The sequence below is a fragment of the Osmerus mordax genome, chromosome 16 (genome assembly GCF_038355195.1).
Source record: "Osmerus mordax isolate fOsmMor3 chromosome 16, fOsmMor3.pri, whole genome shotgun sequence".
In the NCBI taxonomy this organism is placed as follows: Eukaryota; Metazoa; Chordata; class Actinopteri; order Osmeriformes; family Osmeridae; genus Osmerus; species Osmerus mordax.
Genome location: NC_090065.1, coordinates 7,372,290 through 7,390,512, shown reverse-complemented (window position 1 = coordinate 7,390,512; position 18,223 = coordinate 7,372,290). Strand labels below are relative to the sequence as shown.

At 47.0% G+C, this 18,223-nt stretch overlaps 2 protein-coding genes across 3 annotated transcripts; one reads left to right on the top strand and one right to left on the bottom strand.

Moving 5' to 3' along the window:
- Positions 1-820: 820 nt before the first annotated feature.
- On the bottom strand, positions 821-8,851 carry LOC136958757 (serine/threonine-protein kinase tousled-like 1-B). Of its 2 annotated transcripts, none has more exons than XM_067252854.1 (22): positions 8,516-8,851; positions 7,247-7,368; positions 7,005-7,073; positions 6,504-6,542; positions 6,299-6,374; positions 6,117-6,160; positions 5,915-6,010; positions 5,752-5,838; positions 5,573-5,665; positions 5,373-5,483; positions 5,133-5,269; positions 4,785-4,979; positions 4,570-4,636; positions 4,335-4,432; positions 4,152-4,233; positions 3,975-4,066; positions 3,790-3,879; positions 3,480-3,649; positions 3,259-3,394; positions 3,020-3,131; positions 2,816-2,923; positions 821-2,704 (listed from the first exon to the last, which is right to left on the bottom strand). In XM_067252854.1, the coding sequence occupies exons 1-22, from the start codon at positions 8,637-8,639 to the stop codon at positions 2,549-2,551; spliced, it is 2,304 nt and encodes a 767-aa protein (XP_067108955.1). In that variant the 5' UTR covers positions 8,640-8,851; the 3' UTR covers positions 821-2,548. The 2 variants fall into 2 exon arrangements, with proteins under 2 accessions (XP_067108955.1, XP_067108957.1); XM_067252856.1 differs by having other exon boundaries at positions 7,298-7,368.
- Positions 8,852-10,584: 1,733 nt separating this feature from the next.
- On the top strand, positions 10,585-17,349 carry LOC136958549 (dynein, cytoplasmic 1, intermediate chain 2a-like). Its single transcript, XM_067252534.1, has 17 exons — positions 10,585-10,713; positions 11,420-11,528; positions 11,606-11,741; positions 12,298-12,382; positions 12,889-12,951; positions 13,153-13,280; positions 13,386-13,475; positions 13,600-13,762; positions 13,854-13,953; positions 14,045-14,170; positions 14,353-14,499; positions 14,656-14,769; positions 14,875-15,008; positions 15,098-15,242; positions 15,446-15,586; positions 15,749-15,874; positions 16,042-17,349. The coding sequence occupies exons 2-17, from the start codon at positions 11,421-11,423 to the stop codon at positions 16,153-16,155; spliced, it is 1,920 nt and encodes a 639-aa protein (XP_067108635.1). The 5' UTR covers positions 10,585-10,713; position 11,420; the 3' UTR covers positions 16,156-17,349.
- Positions 17,350-18,223: the final 874 nt, after the last annotated feature.

The window sequence follows — 18,223 nt, the reverse complement described above, 5'->3', positions numbered from 1 at the left end:
ACAGCCTTTTTTGTCATTTCGTTTTCATTTATCTTGTGTTTAAGAATATCCAGTAATATTAGAACACTAAATAAAACTAGCTCCAACATTAGATATTTTGCTGATGTGTTTGATGTGACAACAGCAACAAAGGAAACAGGCCACACTCCAGGGTAGGACTTGTAAGGCAATCTTTATTGCATATGAATGACAGGACCTGACGTTGCCTCCAAGCCATGCCATCTGAACTCAGTTCAGAGACAGCACCTGAACCTGTCTTCATGGTGGCGTCACCAGCAGTCGCTACTCAGCTGTGCTCTACCTGCTATGCACTTGCTACTAAGCCCATTTAGTACTGCTGTGTTCACCACAACTAGGCTCACACAGAGAAAACTAGGAACACTGAACTGCAAGGGTCTGCTCACTGGCCCCTCAAACGTGTTAGCTCACAAAGCTTAGCGAAACAGGCCGAGACTGTACAGGCTGTGGCTATCACTAACTGGTCTCACTTCACTCAGGAGTACAATGAGAGAGCAGAAAACCCATGAGCAGAGACTCTGTTCCTTTCATGTCTGTGGTCTGTCTGCTGTGGTGTTGATACCAATGTGACTCTGTTCTGCTTGTGATACTATGTCTGTGACCAGGCTCACACCTAGGTGGGTGGGTGGGGGGGGGATTAAGACTTCATGCTTGTGGTATCAAACGTACCCCATCACAGAGCTAAGGTCAGGTGAAGAAGGAGCACACCAACCACTGGGTTCACCATGGCTATCGCCTTATGTCTACCATCACGGAACGCTTCCTCTCTTCATGACATTTAATTAATTCCCTGTACCAGTCATGTCATTCAAATATTTTATCTTCTTCATACAGTACATGGGGGCGTTGCTCCATACATTGACAGTTGCTTTTCATAAAATATTTTCAAGACAACTGCAAAAACATTGATGCGCTCAAATACATTATGAATTGAAGGGATCCCTCTGTCAGAATCATCATTATTTCTCAAAGAACAGGAAGTATACACTTCGGAGATGACCCTAGGGAGTGTACTTCATCACAGGTCTTAAGTACGCATTCCCTCAGCTTAAAATACCAGCTTTACAAACTAAAAGCATTGTTTATAGCAGCAAAATAAAAACACATTTCAGAACACAAATGAACAAAGAAAGGTGAGAAACCAAGGTTTTGATGGACTGAACATGCGCAAATGGACAATGTTAGCTTCCGTTTTCTACCTAGAGATTCTAATGTCGGAGAAGGTCCGACCTTGAAGAGAATGATAGGATGGGCATGTTGTGTCACTGTGCAGCTCAGCTGGGGAAGGTTTCTGCCTTTGTTGCCAACAGCATAGCTCAGAAAGGAAAACTTCTGCCCAGTCTGGGATGCAAGATGAGCATCCAAAGCTTTGAAGAAAAAAAAAGGCTAGTATGTATTGTCTGACATGTTCTATTTTTACAGTTTTCCCTTCAGAAGAAAAACAGGTTCGAAGTTTGACCAGGTGCAGCGGCTCAGTCCGAAGGTTGACCAAGCGAAGATGTTCAGTAGAAAACAGACCTCTGATTAGTGAGTTATTTAGTTCCAGCAGAGGAGTCCTGTTGTTAATATAGTTGATCCTCATGTTCATTTGACCTTTACTAATCCAGGCAACAAACTGTATTTCGTGACAACATTGTGATGATAACACTGCTGTTCATTCCGACCGTAGCAAAGCACCCAGCACCCATATCATGATCCTCACACCGTCCAAACACCTAGAGCCACACCCTCGGGCACAACGCCATTCTCAACTAGCTACGTCTTGAAGAACTTAAAACGGGGAACATTACATGCCTCTGGTTCTGAGACTCAAAAGATGAACAATAATCCTGGACTATTTTATGTCCATGAAACCAAATAGATCATGATCTTGGATTAGGAAGTGCTATTCAGTCCAACAGCTTTGTCAGTGGGAATGTCCCATAATAGGGTTCACATTACTGAGTTTATCTAGAGCTGTGGAGAGGCCTTGTGTCGGTTCTGTTCCCAGGTAGACACCATGGCCAGGCTTCCACCTAGCCTCGGAGACTAGGTGGAGTCATGTCCATAACTCTGTGGGGGTGGAAGGAGGCCCCCTGTTATCGGCAGAGAGATAGGCTGCTACTGCCGAGTCTCTGGAGGAGGGACAAATAAACACCGGCTTCCTGTTTAGAGATCCTCTCCACCAATGGGAGGCCAGTCCAGCACAAGCCAGCAGTGTGGTGCATCTCCACTGACTCTCCCCACTCTCAAGACAATACTCCTTCACTTTCATCACTTTCATCCCCTCCCTCCCTCCACTCACCCTCTCTCTCTCTATCATTCTGTATCCACTTTAACTCTCTTCCTTACAACAGGGCTGTGCTACATCCTCACCAGGAGCCTCCATTATCTCCACCTCTCCATTTCACTATCGCTTCCCAGTTCCATCCAGCCACCAGTTCTGATCCGTTTGGAAAAGCTCTTTGATACAGTGAGCACGTTTCCTGTAGTAGGATCAGTCCTGCCGTGGGATTTGCCAGGGGGCCTGTCAGTCATGTGGGTCAGCCAGTCAGAAGGTGGAGAGAGATGAGGAGGAGGAGGCGGTCTGTAGGGAGCCGGAGGAGTTGGAGCGTCTCATGTGAGGGAGCAGGTAGGCGTCAGCCCCCAGCTGGTGGACGTCAAACCTGTCCTCCTTACGATAGGCCAGACAGCGCCGGATAAACGCCTGAGCACAGAGAGGACACTCGGCCAATTAGTTAGCATTCCAAGCATCGCTTGCATGTGTGTGTGTTTGTTAGTGTGACCTCACTGGAGGGAGAGAGGCAGAGAGACTTACCTTGGCCTCAGTGCTGGCCTGGGGTTTTGCAGGGAACTGGACCTCGGTGGCTTTAAGGATGGTGTTCTCCTGGAGGATGTCCTGTTGGGACTGGTTATGACCAAAGGGCTGGAGAGAAAACACACACGTGCGCACACAGTTAGTGAACGAAGCAGAAAGCCGGTCCTCAGAAGCCCCATGCTAGCCCTGTAGATGGGTGTTTACCTTGCGTCCGTACAGACACTGGAAGAAGATGACTCCTACAGACCACACATCCACCTTGTTGGAGATCTTAGGAGGCTCCTTCCCCACCACGAAACACTCGGGAGGAAGATACCTGACAAACACACACACACACACAACTTATGATACATCTTTGCAGGTGTCCAAAATGAGCAGAATCTAACTATCCAACAATACTCCACTTCCATCAGGGTATGTGAGTGTGTGTGTTTGTGTCTCACCAGTAGGTTCCAGCCCCCTGAGATGTGAGGTCCATTCCGTCTACTCCGTAGTTATCATCGTCCATGATCTTAGACAGGCCAAAGTCTGTGATCTTGATCTCACCACAGGCAGTACCGTCCACCAGTAAGATGTTCCCTACATATACAGAAGAGTTAGAAATGTGTGTGTGTGTGAGGCAGTGTCTGCTTCCAGACAGGGGTGTGTGTGTTGAGCTGCCTACCTGGTTTCAGGTCATAGTGGATGATGGGGGGTTTGATCTCGTTCAGGTATCGGAGGGCGTTGACGATCTGCATGACGATAGAGCGCGCTTCTTTCTCTGACATCAGCTTGTTCTGCTTCAGGTAGAAGTCCAGGTCGTTCCCCTCACAGAACTCCAGAACCGTACAGAATCTGAGGGAAGGAAACAAAAAAGGGGGTGGAGAGAGACAGAACATTTGAGTGTGCTGTGTAGCTTCCACTGAAAGGAGGTGCATGTTCAGACTGGTTGTGTGACTGGCAGCATGATGACCAGGGATCACAGGATGACTCACGTGTCTGTATCCAGTGAGAAGTAGTCATAGAGCTTGACTATTCTGGGATGGTCCAGCTGCTTGTGTATCCGGTACTCCCTACATGCATGCCTAAAGACAGGAAACACATTACCACGACAACACAGACAGGAAACCGTGGTTCGTGTGTGCGTGTGTGTTTGCTGTCAGAATCCGATGAGACCTACTTGTGGTAGTTCTCCTTCTTCTCCTCTCTCCAGTTCTTGTTGAGCTGGTGGATTTTAACGGCTGCGTAGCGCTGCTCGAACAGGTCAAAGGCCTATGGAAACACACACACACACATTACTCACCCCATCTTACCCAGCAATTATGATCATGATAAACAAACACACACACAGTGTTACCTTGTAGACCTCACTGAAGCCCCCCCTGCCCAGCAGGTGAAGCAGCAGGTATCTCTCGTTCAGAGTGGGGTGCTCCTTAAACCTGGGGGAGGCAGTGAGAGGTCAGACCCAGCTGTCCCCACGCCCGTCACATCTACCAGGCCCTCAGCCGCACGGGCCGTGGCGGCGGGAGTGTCTACTCACGATGAGCTGTCCTCGTTGTTGATCCTCTTCAGCTCTCTGATGTGCAGGTTCCTCACTCGCTCCAGCCTCTCCAGCTCTGCCTGGATCTCAGCCTCCTCCTGCACGCGCACACAGAAGAGGTGAAGACACTGTTCCAGAACAATGCCGCCCCCCCCCCCCCCCCCCCCCCCAGAGCTGAAAAAGCAAGGCTCCTGAGGACCCGTACAGGGGTGAGATGGATGTCCTCCACACTGACCTTCTTCAGGTGTCCCAGCCTCAGCTTGAAGATCTCCTCCTGCTCATGATACTCGGCCAGAGTCAGCCTGGAACGGGGAAACAACAACCGCATCTGCGTGTGAGTGTGCCAGACCTAAAATACCACTGAGTGATCTGTGTCCGTCGCCAGCTTATCACCCCATCGGTGTAAGGTGTGTGTGTGTCTGTGTGTCCATGTTTGGGTAGCCTACTTACAGTTGGGGCAGGGAGGGTTTGAGGAAGGGGTCGGGGTCGTTGCCGTTGACAACCTTGGCTTTGCGTTGCTTGGGTTCAGATGTGGTTGCTAGGGAGAGTGAAGGGGAGGAGGAGGGGTTGGGGGGCTTTCTCTTGGCAAGCAGCTTCCTCTGACGCTCAATGTCCTCTCTCTGTTGGTTAATACCCTCTTGTTGCCTGGAGACAGACCCACAACAAGCATGTCATGCACATCAAACAGGACAGTGACCAATAACTGAAATAAGATCAAACGCAAAAGTATTTGAGCACTCTGCTCCCAAATATGTGTGTGTGTGCATGCGTGAGGTGTGTGTGTGCGCGCGTTCTTACTTGACCAGGTTCTGGAATGCGTAGCCGTCAGTCCACTGCTCAGTGTAGGAAGCTCCGTGTCGGACAGTGGTGAAGTGACCCAGCCTGAGACGATCCTGCATGCTCTTCTCACGACAAGACTGCTTCTCCTGGGTGCTCTGTAAACACACACACACACACACACGTTACATACACCTGCATGTAAAAAGCATACGCATAGGACCACTCTCACACACACACACACACACACACACATTCTACCTTCTCTATGAGGAGTTTCTTGCTCATAGTGATGCATTTGTTGAGTCTCTCCTTGTACTTCTCTAGTAGTTTTTGCTGCTCATCGATCTGCCTTCTGAGGTCACAGTTAGCCTTCAGGAGAGAGAAGCACGTCAAACAAGGTGCTCCGAGGATGAATAGGTACCATTAGGGGGCCCCTACACAACGTAACCCACACGCACCCTGAGCAGGTCATCAATGCGCCCCTCCTTCTTCTCCAGATCCAGACTCTTGTTGCTCTCCAGAGCTGCCAGTTTCAGACCTGTCAGCTCAGTCTACTCAGAGAAGGAGACACTTCATGAGAGACAGATCAACAGAAGAGGTGTAACCTTGAGAGTGTGTGTGTGTGTGTGTTACCCACCTGTACACATTTGCTGGAGGAGGCTTTGGGGTTCATTAGATGTTCTCCAAAACTCAGACTGGTTGGAGAAGAGCTGTTCTGTCTGACCTGCAGCCAGACAGGAATAAATGTAAGGTCATCTCCTTGGGTCATTGTTTTTATGTGTGTGCTTGCGCGTACTTACGATAGAGCCAGGAGCAGAGTGAGAGTGTGAGTTCTGAGGGGAGCGGAGGGCAGGTAGCAGACCCCTCACGGGACTGGAACCATTCCCTGCCTGGAGCTACACACAGGAAGAAGCAGTGTTGGAAACAGGGTGTGATATCATCAACTATCGTCATCAGAGATGCTATAGACCCAGACACGCGGCAAAGTTCTGGAGCACTCACGTCAAAGTAGTCACTGATCTTCGGTCCACGTGTGGAAGTCTTCCCTAAATGACAGGGAAGAGCACTCAGCAAAGAGGTTCGCCTAAACCCTCTACAAGTATTTTTGTGTTTGGTTTATCACACATGACAATGATTCTGGTGCCTATGGTTCTAAACTCAGTCCACAATCCAAGCGGTCCTACCTTGGCTGCTCTCTGATTGGGTGTCAGCTTTCCTCTTCCTTCCTCTGGACGACTCAGAGTGCTTCTTCTCTGGGGTCTGTAGGAGAGACAGACAGGGGTAATGTTATACAGTCGTTCTGTGTAATGTGTCTGGTGGTTCTAACACATTTCACGTTTGATGGTTAACGAGCAGAAGGGCTGAACAGTGGGAAATAAGAGTACGTACTGAGTAGGCAGGAGAACTCCCTCTCTTCAAATCAGAGTTCTAGAGGGAGAGAGAGGGGGATATAGGGAAAGAGACAAAGACAGAAAAAGAGAGAAAGTTAAGAGCCAAAGAGAGAGATGTGACATGCAAGGACAAAGGTAATATAATTCTGCTCCCTGATACAATTGTTCCAGCAGCTAACAGGCTACACCATGGCAACATGGTGTAGCCTCATAATAAACAGATCCACTTTTCTCTGTCCACAATCTTTCCTCTGCCCAGGTAGCAGCTGGTAGCAACCTCATACGGTTCAAGGAGGAAATGATATCTGAACGCATCTTAGGTCATCCATTTCTCTCAAATGCACACATGGAAATGGTGCATACACATATCTTTACTTCATCTTACTACAATTCCATAACTGAAACTTTTCCCCTTTACCCAGGCAAAAGGCCACCTGTGAATCTGTGATACACGGTGACATCTGCAGATCAAAACTAGGCCAATGTGTGTATGTGTTACCTCTGACTCTTTGTCACTGGAGGAACCAAGACTGCCATAGCTGTGGTTGGAGCACTCGTTGGCCAGGCCCTGAACACAGAAACAACAGACACAAACATATGTGAGCATTGAAAGCTATGGCACAACCCAGCAAACACAGCAGTAAATACTAATAGAGGACCTATCTGATGGCCCGCAAGTACAGCAAACTGGGAGCACAAAATGGCTGTGCATTTTACTTAATGCGTTTGTTACAGCCTGACCTTAGCTCCTCCACTGGCACTCCCAGTACTGCCTCCTGTGTTTCCACTGACCGCTCCCATGAACCTTGCCTCCAGAAGCTCCTGTCTGCGGGGGTCCAGGCTGTGCAGTTCCTCCATGGGGCCTGCCAATCATTCCGTCAGTCAGTTAATCTGATTACACCAAATCATTGGGTAGGTTTGACTAAGAACCTACTTGACAAGGTCAGATTGGTGGGTTATAATACTCCACACCACTACAGACTCAAATATAGACATACTCACACACAACATTTGACCGATTGTTACTGTGCAATTCATTAACGTATATTTTTTACTACAATTGAAACCAAAGATTGTGCTCCAAAACTCTTCCAGGTGACCCTGTGTGTGTGTGTACGTGCCCATTTCCTAGCAGGCATTTCTGTATAACATTTGTCGGCATTCTATCCCTTTGGCTAACAAGCAAATGGCCGTTTGTCTGATGGGGTAACTTAAGGACAGGAAGGAGATACTCCTACCTGACGGTTAGGAAATGCATTTTCAAGATGATATAGGGAAAGCGATTCAAAATTAACCAGAGTCAACAAGCTACACCTGACCATCGGCAGATTTAACTGATATAATAAGTATATAGTCTGTGAATAAACAAAGCTACTGTTGTGTAATCTGTTGTCGTCTTTGACAGCTTGGAAACGGTGTGAAAAGTAACTTGATAAAGATATCGCTAGCTAGCTGTGCAAATGATAATCATTCGACTCTCGGCGGTGTGGTCTTCCATTTACAGTAGCGCTATCAAGGATGTCAATAATATAAAAATGAAATACCGATCTCAATACAAGATAAACGTCCATAATGATGGCGCATACAGGGCAATTCCAAAAGCAGGCGTTGTTATATTATTGTTTCAATCAATCATCAAATATTGTGTGTTCATGTTTACAATGTGACATGGAAGGAGCCCCAAAACACCATCTGACATCCAAGCCGGCAGAGGGACGATAACGTATCCTAGCTTTCGTCCTCTTCCCGTCTAGTTAGCTAGCTAGAAGGGAGAATTTAAGCCATGTTTCTCTTTGGTATGTGCACTCCAACGCTAGCTTTAGCCAGCTAGCTTGTGACTGTGGCTGCTGACAGCTGACAGCTTTAGGCTTCCAATTCACGCCATCAGATCAGTTGAACTTGACATCACGTTCCCTTGAACTATTCAGACATGGTTAAGCGAGCTACATTTTCCACTTCCCATTAAACACACTTGGAGGAGTAATGCCATTTAATGGATTGGCTAGCTACCTTCCTTGGTCTTGACGGTCGCCGTTGTATGTTGTTGAGAAATCGTTGGGGACGAGGAGAGCTGCGACCAAGATGGCGTCGCCTCCAAACTTCCACCACTTCCACTGTTACTTTGGACACTCATGAAGCCACTTTACTGTCGAGTGGAGCGAGCACACACACCAACGTCAGTGAAAATCCGATGTGCCAAACATGCATCCATCGTGTGACACCTGCTACAGAGCCTCGCCGGTGTCGTTTTTGTGCATTTTTGTGCACAAATTCCGTATTTTTAGATAGCTAATTCTGCACTGCGCCTTCTTCGTGTACTTCGCTGAATCTAGCAGTATGTAACCTTTGCATGATGACCGCGCGTCTGTCAGCATCAGTTCGCGAGCGGGGCTTTGATTCTGGAAGCGGCTATCGCGAGGTTGGCGCGCACCTAGCTCGTTACAGGGATGCGAAAACAGCCGTGGACACTGATCTAGGATCACTTTACTTACCCAAAATCGCAATCGTCCTCATTAGAGAAAGCTAGCTAAACACAGACCTTAGACCAGTCGTACAGGCATCTTAGTAGACAAAACAATGAAGAGACACCCCAAAAATGGCCGAAAGTTCGTCTCTGGCTTTATGCTGGAATGTAACAATAGACCGACGTTGTTTGAAATGTTTTTTTGGGGGGGGATACGGAGGTTCCATTGTTCATAATAAAATGTCTAACATTGATCATTTTCAACTGAATGCAATGTACAACCTGACCACTGGTTTTATTTACACAGACAGAAACTTGTTACATAGGATATCCAATTAATTATTTTTATCGAATGAAATTTGTATTTGTATTGAGTGTCTTTGTTTGAATTTTATTGGATTTACAGGATTTTCTCATTGATCAATTTACAGTTTTACACAATAAACAGGACAGAGGTAGGCTACATACAACAATTTATTCCCAATTTGGTGCAAAGCATAAAAAAGAAATTCATGAAAAAACACACAGGGGCGGGGGCAGAGATCTTCCTCCTCTCAGTACAGTAGCAGAAGGATTGCATCAGGAAACCAGCAGTAACACACAGAAAATCACACACCATGTGCACCTGCTCAGAGTACCTAACTAGAATTTTAAGACTTGCGGTTTCCATGGTAACAGCCATCACCTTTTCAGGCACAGGGGAACACTACTACTGTACATGATGCACAGATAGGTAGATAGATAGAAAGAGAGAAAGAGAGAGAGAGGGGGGGGAATAAACCATTCCTGACCTCCATTATGTAGACAGAGTGATTGTGATGGTTGCAGCCATCAGATGAAAGCCAGAGCCAGTGCATTCCAGGAGCACTGAATGTCCCAGAGCAGGCCATTACAGTAGCAGGCACAGTGGCAGCCATTTTGAGAATGGTCTTAGAAAAATGTAACATGTTAGATACAATAATTAACTACAAATGATGTTGCATCAAGCCAGATTTGAGCTTTTATGTGAATTATGTTTGTTCTTGCAGTTACACCAAGTCCCAGTGTTAGTATTTACTGAATATACTCATAGCACACTTTGACATTACTTGTGGGATGCAAGACAACACGTGGAAAACAACTAGTGGCCCTGTTTGTCACCAATTAACCCTCGGTTATAGTAAAGCTGTGTAATTAGGTTGTGTACTATTTATTTCTTATGTTTCTTTGTTTACCTATTCTATTTTTTATTTATTGGGGGTCGGTGAAAACGCCTGTTAGGCCTACTGCACAACAATGCAATTTCCCCAAGCCTCTGACAGAGACGACCTCGTCTCACTGCTCGAATTCTTATCCCTTACCGTTGCATTTCTGAGCTATTAGCTCCATCTAGTGGTAAAATCTGACATTGGTAATGCGATCCAAAAACCCCCATTGTCCTCCTGTCTTTTCCTTCCATCCGAGTTCTCTGTTTGAGCAGACTACAGACCTGGAGTCAGTTTCGTACTCAAAACTCATTATGTTCCAATATTGAAGAATATCGTCAAACTTGACACAGATCAGCTAAATGGACAGGCCGGCTGCTTCATTGACGGTTACACAGTGTGACATCATCGGCTCATAGCTTAGCGAACTGTCAGGGAGGGAGTCTCACATTCCACTCTGTAGCTATCAACCAGCTAGCTAATTTACCTTGATAGCTTGCTAGTAGTCGATATATAGTTTGCGAACTGCACTATTAGTGGATCAAAAATCCCACAATCAGGTAAGTGTGCATTCATATTTGCTAAACCAACGATATGTCGCTGGCTCAGTGCAGATAGCGGCGTTAGATTATAGCTAGTCTATAGACTAACATCAATGTTCTAGTTCCAGCTGTCAGTGACCAGCACAGCGGATTTAAGTTGGTTTGTTCATCATTTTCTAGCTCAATAACGGATATTACAGTACGATAAACGAATTGTGCCTGAAAGTAATTCAATTATGTAGTTACTGGCTACACAAGATAATTTACTCGATATTGAAGCTAACTAGCTAACGTTATGACATGACAACTAGCAAGTTATAACATACCATATCCTAACCAGACAATGCTTACCACACAGTGTTTATTTTGTTACGTGAAAAGTGTTAACTGTAAAACATAGTTTCCGTTCTGGTTAGTACATGTGATGTAATATTGCATGAGCTAAATCTTGCATTCATCACCAGACAAGGACAATACTGTAGTCTATTTGTGTTGGGTTCACATGGTACCAATGTGATGCCGCCTCTAGCTACCGACGTATTTGTCGTATTCTCACTGTTATCAAAACTACTATGTACTAAGAAGTATCAGATAGCCAGTATCAGATATCCAACTATTTTCAAAAGTTGTAAAATAGCTAATCAACTAGTCTACATATTTGTTAAGAACAGCTATTGGAGTCCTGAAATAACCAAATTGTGACTTGCATGTCACCCTCCTGCAGCATGTCGGACAAGAGCGAGCTGAAAGCTGAGCTGGAGAGGAAGAAACAGCGTCTTGCTCAGATCAGAGAGGAGAAGAAGAGAAAAGAAGAGGAGAAGAAAAAGAAGGATGTGAGTCAAAAGAGGAAAGATGACATGCACCGTTAAGGCTTGGTTACTATTATTCAGGGTTCTTTTGTGCCTTACAGGGGGATTCCAAGCGTGGAGGGGAGGGGGGTGGGGGTGGGTCAACAGCACCTCAAGAAGACTCTGACCTGGAGAAAAAGAGAAGAGATGCAGAGGCTCTGCTTCAGAGCATGGGTATCACCCCTGATACTCCCAATGGTGAACACACACACACACACACCTTCTGCCATCTCCACTCTCCCGTGAGTTTTCCCCATTCCAGTGAAAATAACTCATTGCATGGTTGCATTTATTTGTCATTGTGCAGTAAAATCATACAACGTTGTATGATTTTACTGCACAATGAATGATTTTACTGCACAATGACAAATAAAGTCTAATCTAATGGTGATCTGCTTAACCCTTGCCCTGCCGAGACTGTGTTGCCTCATTTTCTAATCATATACCCAACATAATTTCCACATATCCTTTAACCGTTTTTATGACCCTCTGTTTTTAGAACCCTGTGTTTATACTGCTGGTTCTTTTGCATGACACCGTAAGCATGCTTTCCATTGACCCCCTGTCTGTCTTATCTTTTTCTTCCTCCCTTCTTCTTCCCTTGTTTTGACCCCCTTTTTGTTTTTGTTTTTTTGCCTCCAATTTTTACATCAACACTCTTTCACACACTCGCATGCACACTCTGTGGACCACCCACCCACAGCCGAGCCTCTGAGAGTAGTAACAGAGGACACATGTCTGTTTCACTACTTAGTCCCCGCCCCCATGTCCCCTTCCAACAAGTCAGTGGGCAGCGAGACAGGAAGCCAGGACTCTGGAGATGGAAATGCCGGACCAAGGTGTGTTTGTGTGCCGTGTTCGATTGTTTACGCCGGTATATCCTTATTGTTTGCGTGTGTGTGTGAAAGGTCGCCTGCATGCCCGCATGCGAAGTGTGTTGTATGTATGTTATAGCAATTCTTCCTGGTCTCCACTGTGCTGTCTACTGCCTGCTGCTGTTCTACCTTTTTGAACTAACACTCCCACCTTTCTCTATTTCTCTTTTTCTCTCTCTTTCTTCTCTCTTTCTTTCTCTTTCTCTCTCCCTCTCCCTCTTTCGCTCTCCATCTCCCTCTTTCTCTCTCCCTCTCCCTCCTTCTCTCTCCCTCTCCCTCTTTCTCTCTCCCTCTCCCTCCTTCTCTCTCCCTCTCCCTCCTTCTCTCTCCCTCTCCCTCCTTCTCTCTCCCTCTCCCTCTTTCTCTCTCTCTCTCCCTCTCCCTCCCTCTCTCCCTATCTCGTGCTCTTGCTCCTCCTCTCCCTTCCTCTCTCCATGTGACTAACGCCCTCTGGTGATTGGCTGTATCAGGACGTTGCACTGGGATCCTGACCCTTCCACTCTCCAGCTCCACTCCGACTCTGAGCTACTGGGGTACTTCTCCTCCTCCTCCCCTTCCTCCCCCTGCTGCCCTGTCTGGTCTAAGGGAAACATTCTCTTATTTTACTGTGGGATTATTGCATGTTTTGTGTTGTTGTTGCATGTATCTTTTCTAGTGATACTGTGATTGGGGATGTAAGTGTGCCTCTTGTCATGTGTGTAAGCCTCTCTCAGACTCTGTGTGTGTCTGAGCAGACGGGGTTCTGTCAGGCTGGGTATGGCAAAGGTGACCCAGGTGGACTTTCCTCCGAAAGAGATGGTCTCTTACTCCAAGGAGACTCAGACACCCACCCAAACGCTCTCACATTCCCAGGCCAAAGCAGGTAAACACGCTTTCTGTAACCCTAAGACAGTCACATACCCACAGTTTCGGTTCAATGGTTCAATCAATTCCGTCCCTTGCTGTGTGTGTGTGTGTTGCGTGGCAGAAGAAGAGGATGAAGAGGAGATTGCTGTAGTGGCACCAGCTGAGGAGAGTCCAGAGGAAAAAGGAGAACAAGTAGAGCATGAGGAGGAGGGTAAGAGCTCGTCACATTTACACTTTCACTCTGCTTCCTGTCGGATGACCAACCATTAGCGTGGCTCTCCCTTTCGACCTTACGCCTTACCTCAAACCGTGTTGTGTGTGTGTGTGTCTAACAGCTCCTCCCCAGGAGTTGACAGAGGAAGAAAAGATGCAGCTTCTTCACTCTGAAGAGTTCATGTCGTTTTTCGAGCGAGGGAGCCGGATCGTGGAGCGCGCCCTCTCTGAGCGCGTGGACGTTTGCTTCGACTACAGCGGGAAAGACCTGGAGGACAGGGAGGGGTGAGGCTCTCACTCACGCGCAAGGACACACACAGACTGGAACGGCAGATATATTTAATGACCTCCATCCCTCCCCCCATCCCTCCCTCAGTGAGATGCAGGCGGGCGCTAAGCTGTCTCTCAACAGACAGTTCTCAGATGAGCGTTGGTCCAAGAACCGAGTGGTCACCTGTCTGGACTGGTCCCCTCAGGTAAGGCAGCGAGGCCCTGACCCCTGTCCGACCCCCGTTTGACTCTCATCTGAACCCCATATGACCCCAGTTTGACCCTGGTCTGTCTCAGTACCCAGAGCTGCTGGTGGCGTCCTACAACAACAACGAGGATGCTCCGCATGAGCCTGATGGAGTGGCTCTGGTCTGGAACATGAAGTACAAGAAAACTACACCAGAGTACACCTTTCATTGCCAGGTAGACACACACACACACATATACAGACACACACACACACACACACTGTATATATGTTCAGGCATGCATAAAAGAACAGCAAATATGTTCCCGTTAAAGCTGTGCATGGGATTGAGTGTGGTCGTTCCCATGTGTGTGTGAGAGCAGTGTGTCATCTCCACATGTCTGGCCTCTTCCTCCAGTCAGCTGTGATGTCAGCGGCCTTCGCCAGGTTCCATCCGAACCTGGTGGTGGGCGGGACTTACTCCGGACAGATCGTCCTATGGGACAACAGGAGCAACAAACGCACTCCTGTACAGAGGACCCCACTGTCTGCAGCTGCACACACGGTAACACACACAAACACACTCTCTCTCGCTCTCTCTCTCACACTCTCTCTCTGTCTCTCTCACTCACACACTCACACACACTCATCGACTGTTAGAGACCTGTGTCTCATGTTGTTTAGTAATTGGTGGCTCCATGGTGGATCTGTTCCCCTGCAGCACCCTGTGTACTGTGTGAACGTGGTGGGAACCCAGAATGCTCACAACCTCATCAGCATCTCAACCGACGGCAAGATGTGCTCCTGGAGCCTGGACATGCTGTCCCAGCCTCAGGTACCTGCACCTGTGTGCTGAATGCTCCCGTAACATAGACTAGATCTGAAGGAAGAGAATCTGGAACTGGGATTAAAGGTGTGTGTGTCTGTGTGTGTGCTACAGGACAGTTTGGAGCTGGTGTTCAAACAAAGCAAGGCGGTGGCCGTCACCTCCATGGCCTTTCCTCTGGGGGATGTCAATAACTTTGTGGTGGGAAGTGAAGATGGCTCTGTCTACACAGCCTGTCGCCATGGGAGGTGTGTGTGTCACTGTAAAAATGGTGCTACTGGGCAGTGCGAGGGAGGGTGTGCTGAACGTGTGTGTGTGTGTGTGTGTGTTTTTCCAGTAAGGCAGGTATCAGTGAGGTATTTGAGGGCCACCATGGACCAGTGACTGGGCTGAGCTGTCACAGTGCTGGGGGACCTGTCGACTTCTCTCATCTGTTCATCTCTGCTTCTTTCGACTGGACCGTCAAGCTCTGGACTACCAAAGTAACACACACACACACACTCACTCACTCACTCTCACAGTTAACATTCACATTAGACTTGCAAAAACAGCTACATACAGTCCTACCTCTCTCTTTCTCTCTCCTCTCTCTCTCTCCTCTCTTTCTCTCTCTGTCTCTCTCTCTCCTTCTCTCTCTCCTTCTCTGTCTCTCTCTGTCTCACTTCCTTTCCCTCCACTCCCACAGAGCACCCGTCCCCTGTACTCGTTTGAGGACAGTAATGACTATGTTTATGACGTCATGTGGTGTCCCACACACCCCGCCCTGTTCGCCTGTGTGGACGGAGCTGGACACTTGGACCTGTGGAACCTCAACAACGATACAGAGGTAGCACGCACACACACACACACTCCTACTCAAATAGTTTTTGATATGTAATGGTTGTGCTGCCAATGTACTGTATACACTCAAGGCCATGTTCCTAGCAGAGTGTATAGTCATGCTTAGTGTATACGGCATGTAACAGTGTGTGTGTGTGTGTGTGTGTAGGTCCCCAGTGCCAGTGTGTGTGTAGAGGGGGCTCCAGCGCTGAACCGCGTGCGTTGGGCTCACTCTGGGAGAGAGATCGCCACCGGAGACTCGGACGGACAGGTGCTGGTCTACGACGTGGGAGAGGTGAGACGTTTGGCCCTCCGTAAACTCCCATTACAGTTCTCATCCTCCTACCCAACTCACAGCTTACCCTGTGTGAAACACGTCGACATTCAAGCATAGCCAGAACCGGTCTGAGTCGCTGGTTGGGAATGGGTGCTCTCTAATACTCCATGTGAATTCCTCTCCAGCAAATCTGCGTGCCCAAGGCTGATGAGTGGACCCGCTTTGTGCGCACGCTCGCCGAGATCAACGAGAACCGAGATGAAGGGGAGGAGCTGGCCGCACAGCGCCTGGTCGCGTGATCACCATGGCTACAGAGAAACAGGAAGAGCCTTGCTAAACGTGTCACAGTGGAAAAAAGAAGCCCTCCTTTCTGCTTCCAGCATCTTCTCCCCTTCCTGTCTCCAGCTCCCGTTGCATCGAGTTAGAACGAGTAGAACAACAACACCAGCGGCTTGGGTGTCACACCTCATGTCCATGATCAGACTGCTTCCGTCTGGCATAGACAAGTTCACCACTGATACTCTTTAATAACATTTTTGTTTGTCGAACAGGGCTGCTAGTGTGTGTGTGTGTGGAAGTGGGTAGCGGGGCGGGAGAACTTCTTTGAATCATTCTATCTCCATGACGATATCCTCAGGGTTTCTGTCTAGAGCTCTTGACCAACTCTGTCCTTTTCTACACACAGTATGCAAAGCTTTGAACTTTTGCACCTTTTTACAACCTGTTTGTGTGTTTATACACGTACATATGTTACAGATGTTTTAACCCTATCCGAGCGTGTGTGTAGCTGGTCCTTGGGACTTGTGTCACCCTAGTGGGGATAAGGATACTTCTGTGGGTAAATGACTTTTCCTCATTGGTTATCGAGGCCCATCCAAGCCATGCTGTTGGAACGTTCTTTATTAGAACCTCTCACACATTCTCACTGCAGAATGGTGCAAATTGTGTGTCCTACTTATGTTTTGACCACTACATTATTTATCCTGTTGTTGCATTTCATAGAAGTAGTAATATATCAAAGTATTGTTTCTGCTGATAGCTTTACTTTTACATTCTTAACATGAGCACTACGTCAAGCTTTTAACTACGAGACAAAAGTACTTCACTTGCCCTGGAAGATTTAACACTAGATTCTTAATGTAGGTATGTTGTTTTACTGAACCAAAGCTAGTATTATTTAGTGTTAGACATACACAAACAATGTTTAGTAATAAAAACCACGTTTATTTACCCTTCTTTAAAGGGTCATAATGAAGCCTGAGTCATTCAGTTATGTGTGTTCACCCCTTAACATTCTGACAGAACCAGTCATATTAATTATTGGTTACAACATATTGCACTAAAATATTCTAAATCGGAGTTCCCAAAGGTCTGTCATTGGTTCTTGATTCTTTTATACTGTGTAATTATTATGAGAAGGGACACTTCCAGTCCAGTAATGACCAAACGGTTGCTCCTGCCCTTTGAAATGAAGACACATTCATGTGGGTAAAATTAAAACCACATGGATGATTTATTTCAATAAAATACAATACAATGAATGAATTGAAATACATTTAATTTATTATTACCTAATTCTCTGCTCATTTATCAATAAACACTTTATTGAAAATGTCTGTACATCAGTAAGTGATTTTCAGTCGTTCATTTCAACACCACCATAACCGCATTCTTATATTAGCGTGACGTTGATCCAATGTCACCACAACACCATTTTATAAGGTTACAGTGAAACCATTCTCATGCCACTATTAATGGCGTTCCACAACGGTGTTGCTTTTTGGAGTTACAGTGAAAGCTCTCCTGCTTTACTGCAACATAACTGGTCTGTAGCTGTATGCTGTCTCTGTACAGCCGATCTACAATATGTACACTACCTCCCTGTGTAAGGACCAAACAGGAGAGCCCTATGCAATGCGCCCAGTCAAGCCCCTATGCACACCGTCCAATATGACAAGCTCTAAAATAAAATCAGCTACTCATGAAAAAGAGGAGGCTCCACACAGGCTCCATCCAGACACTGGTTTTAGATGAGAGATGGGAGGAACAACTAAATGGAGAGGATGGGCAAGGAGGGGAGGAGTGGAGAAGGAGAGGAACATGCAGCCACTGGAAGTGCAGAACCCTCCAGGGTTCTGGGCAGTGTCTGCACTTCAACACTGATCTGGTGTCAGTCTCCAGGACCAGGGCTGGGACCACTGGAGCAGACCCTGGAAACAGTGGTGGGGCAGGGCAGTGTGTGTGTGTGTGTTTATTAGTGTGTTTGTAAATGGCCCCCTAGGAACGAGTGTCTGCAAATATCTTTGCGATTCTGCATCACTGGCCCCTATGTGGAATGTGTGTTGTGCGTACAGTATGTTCCTGTGT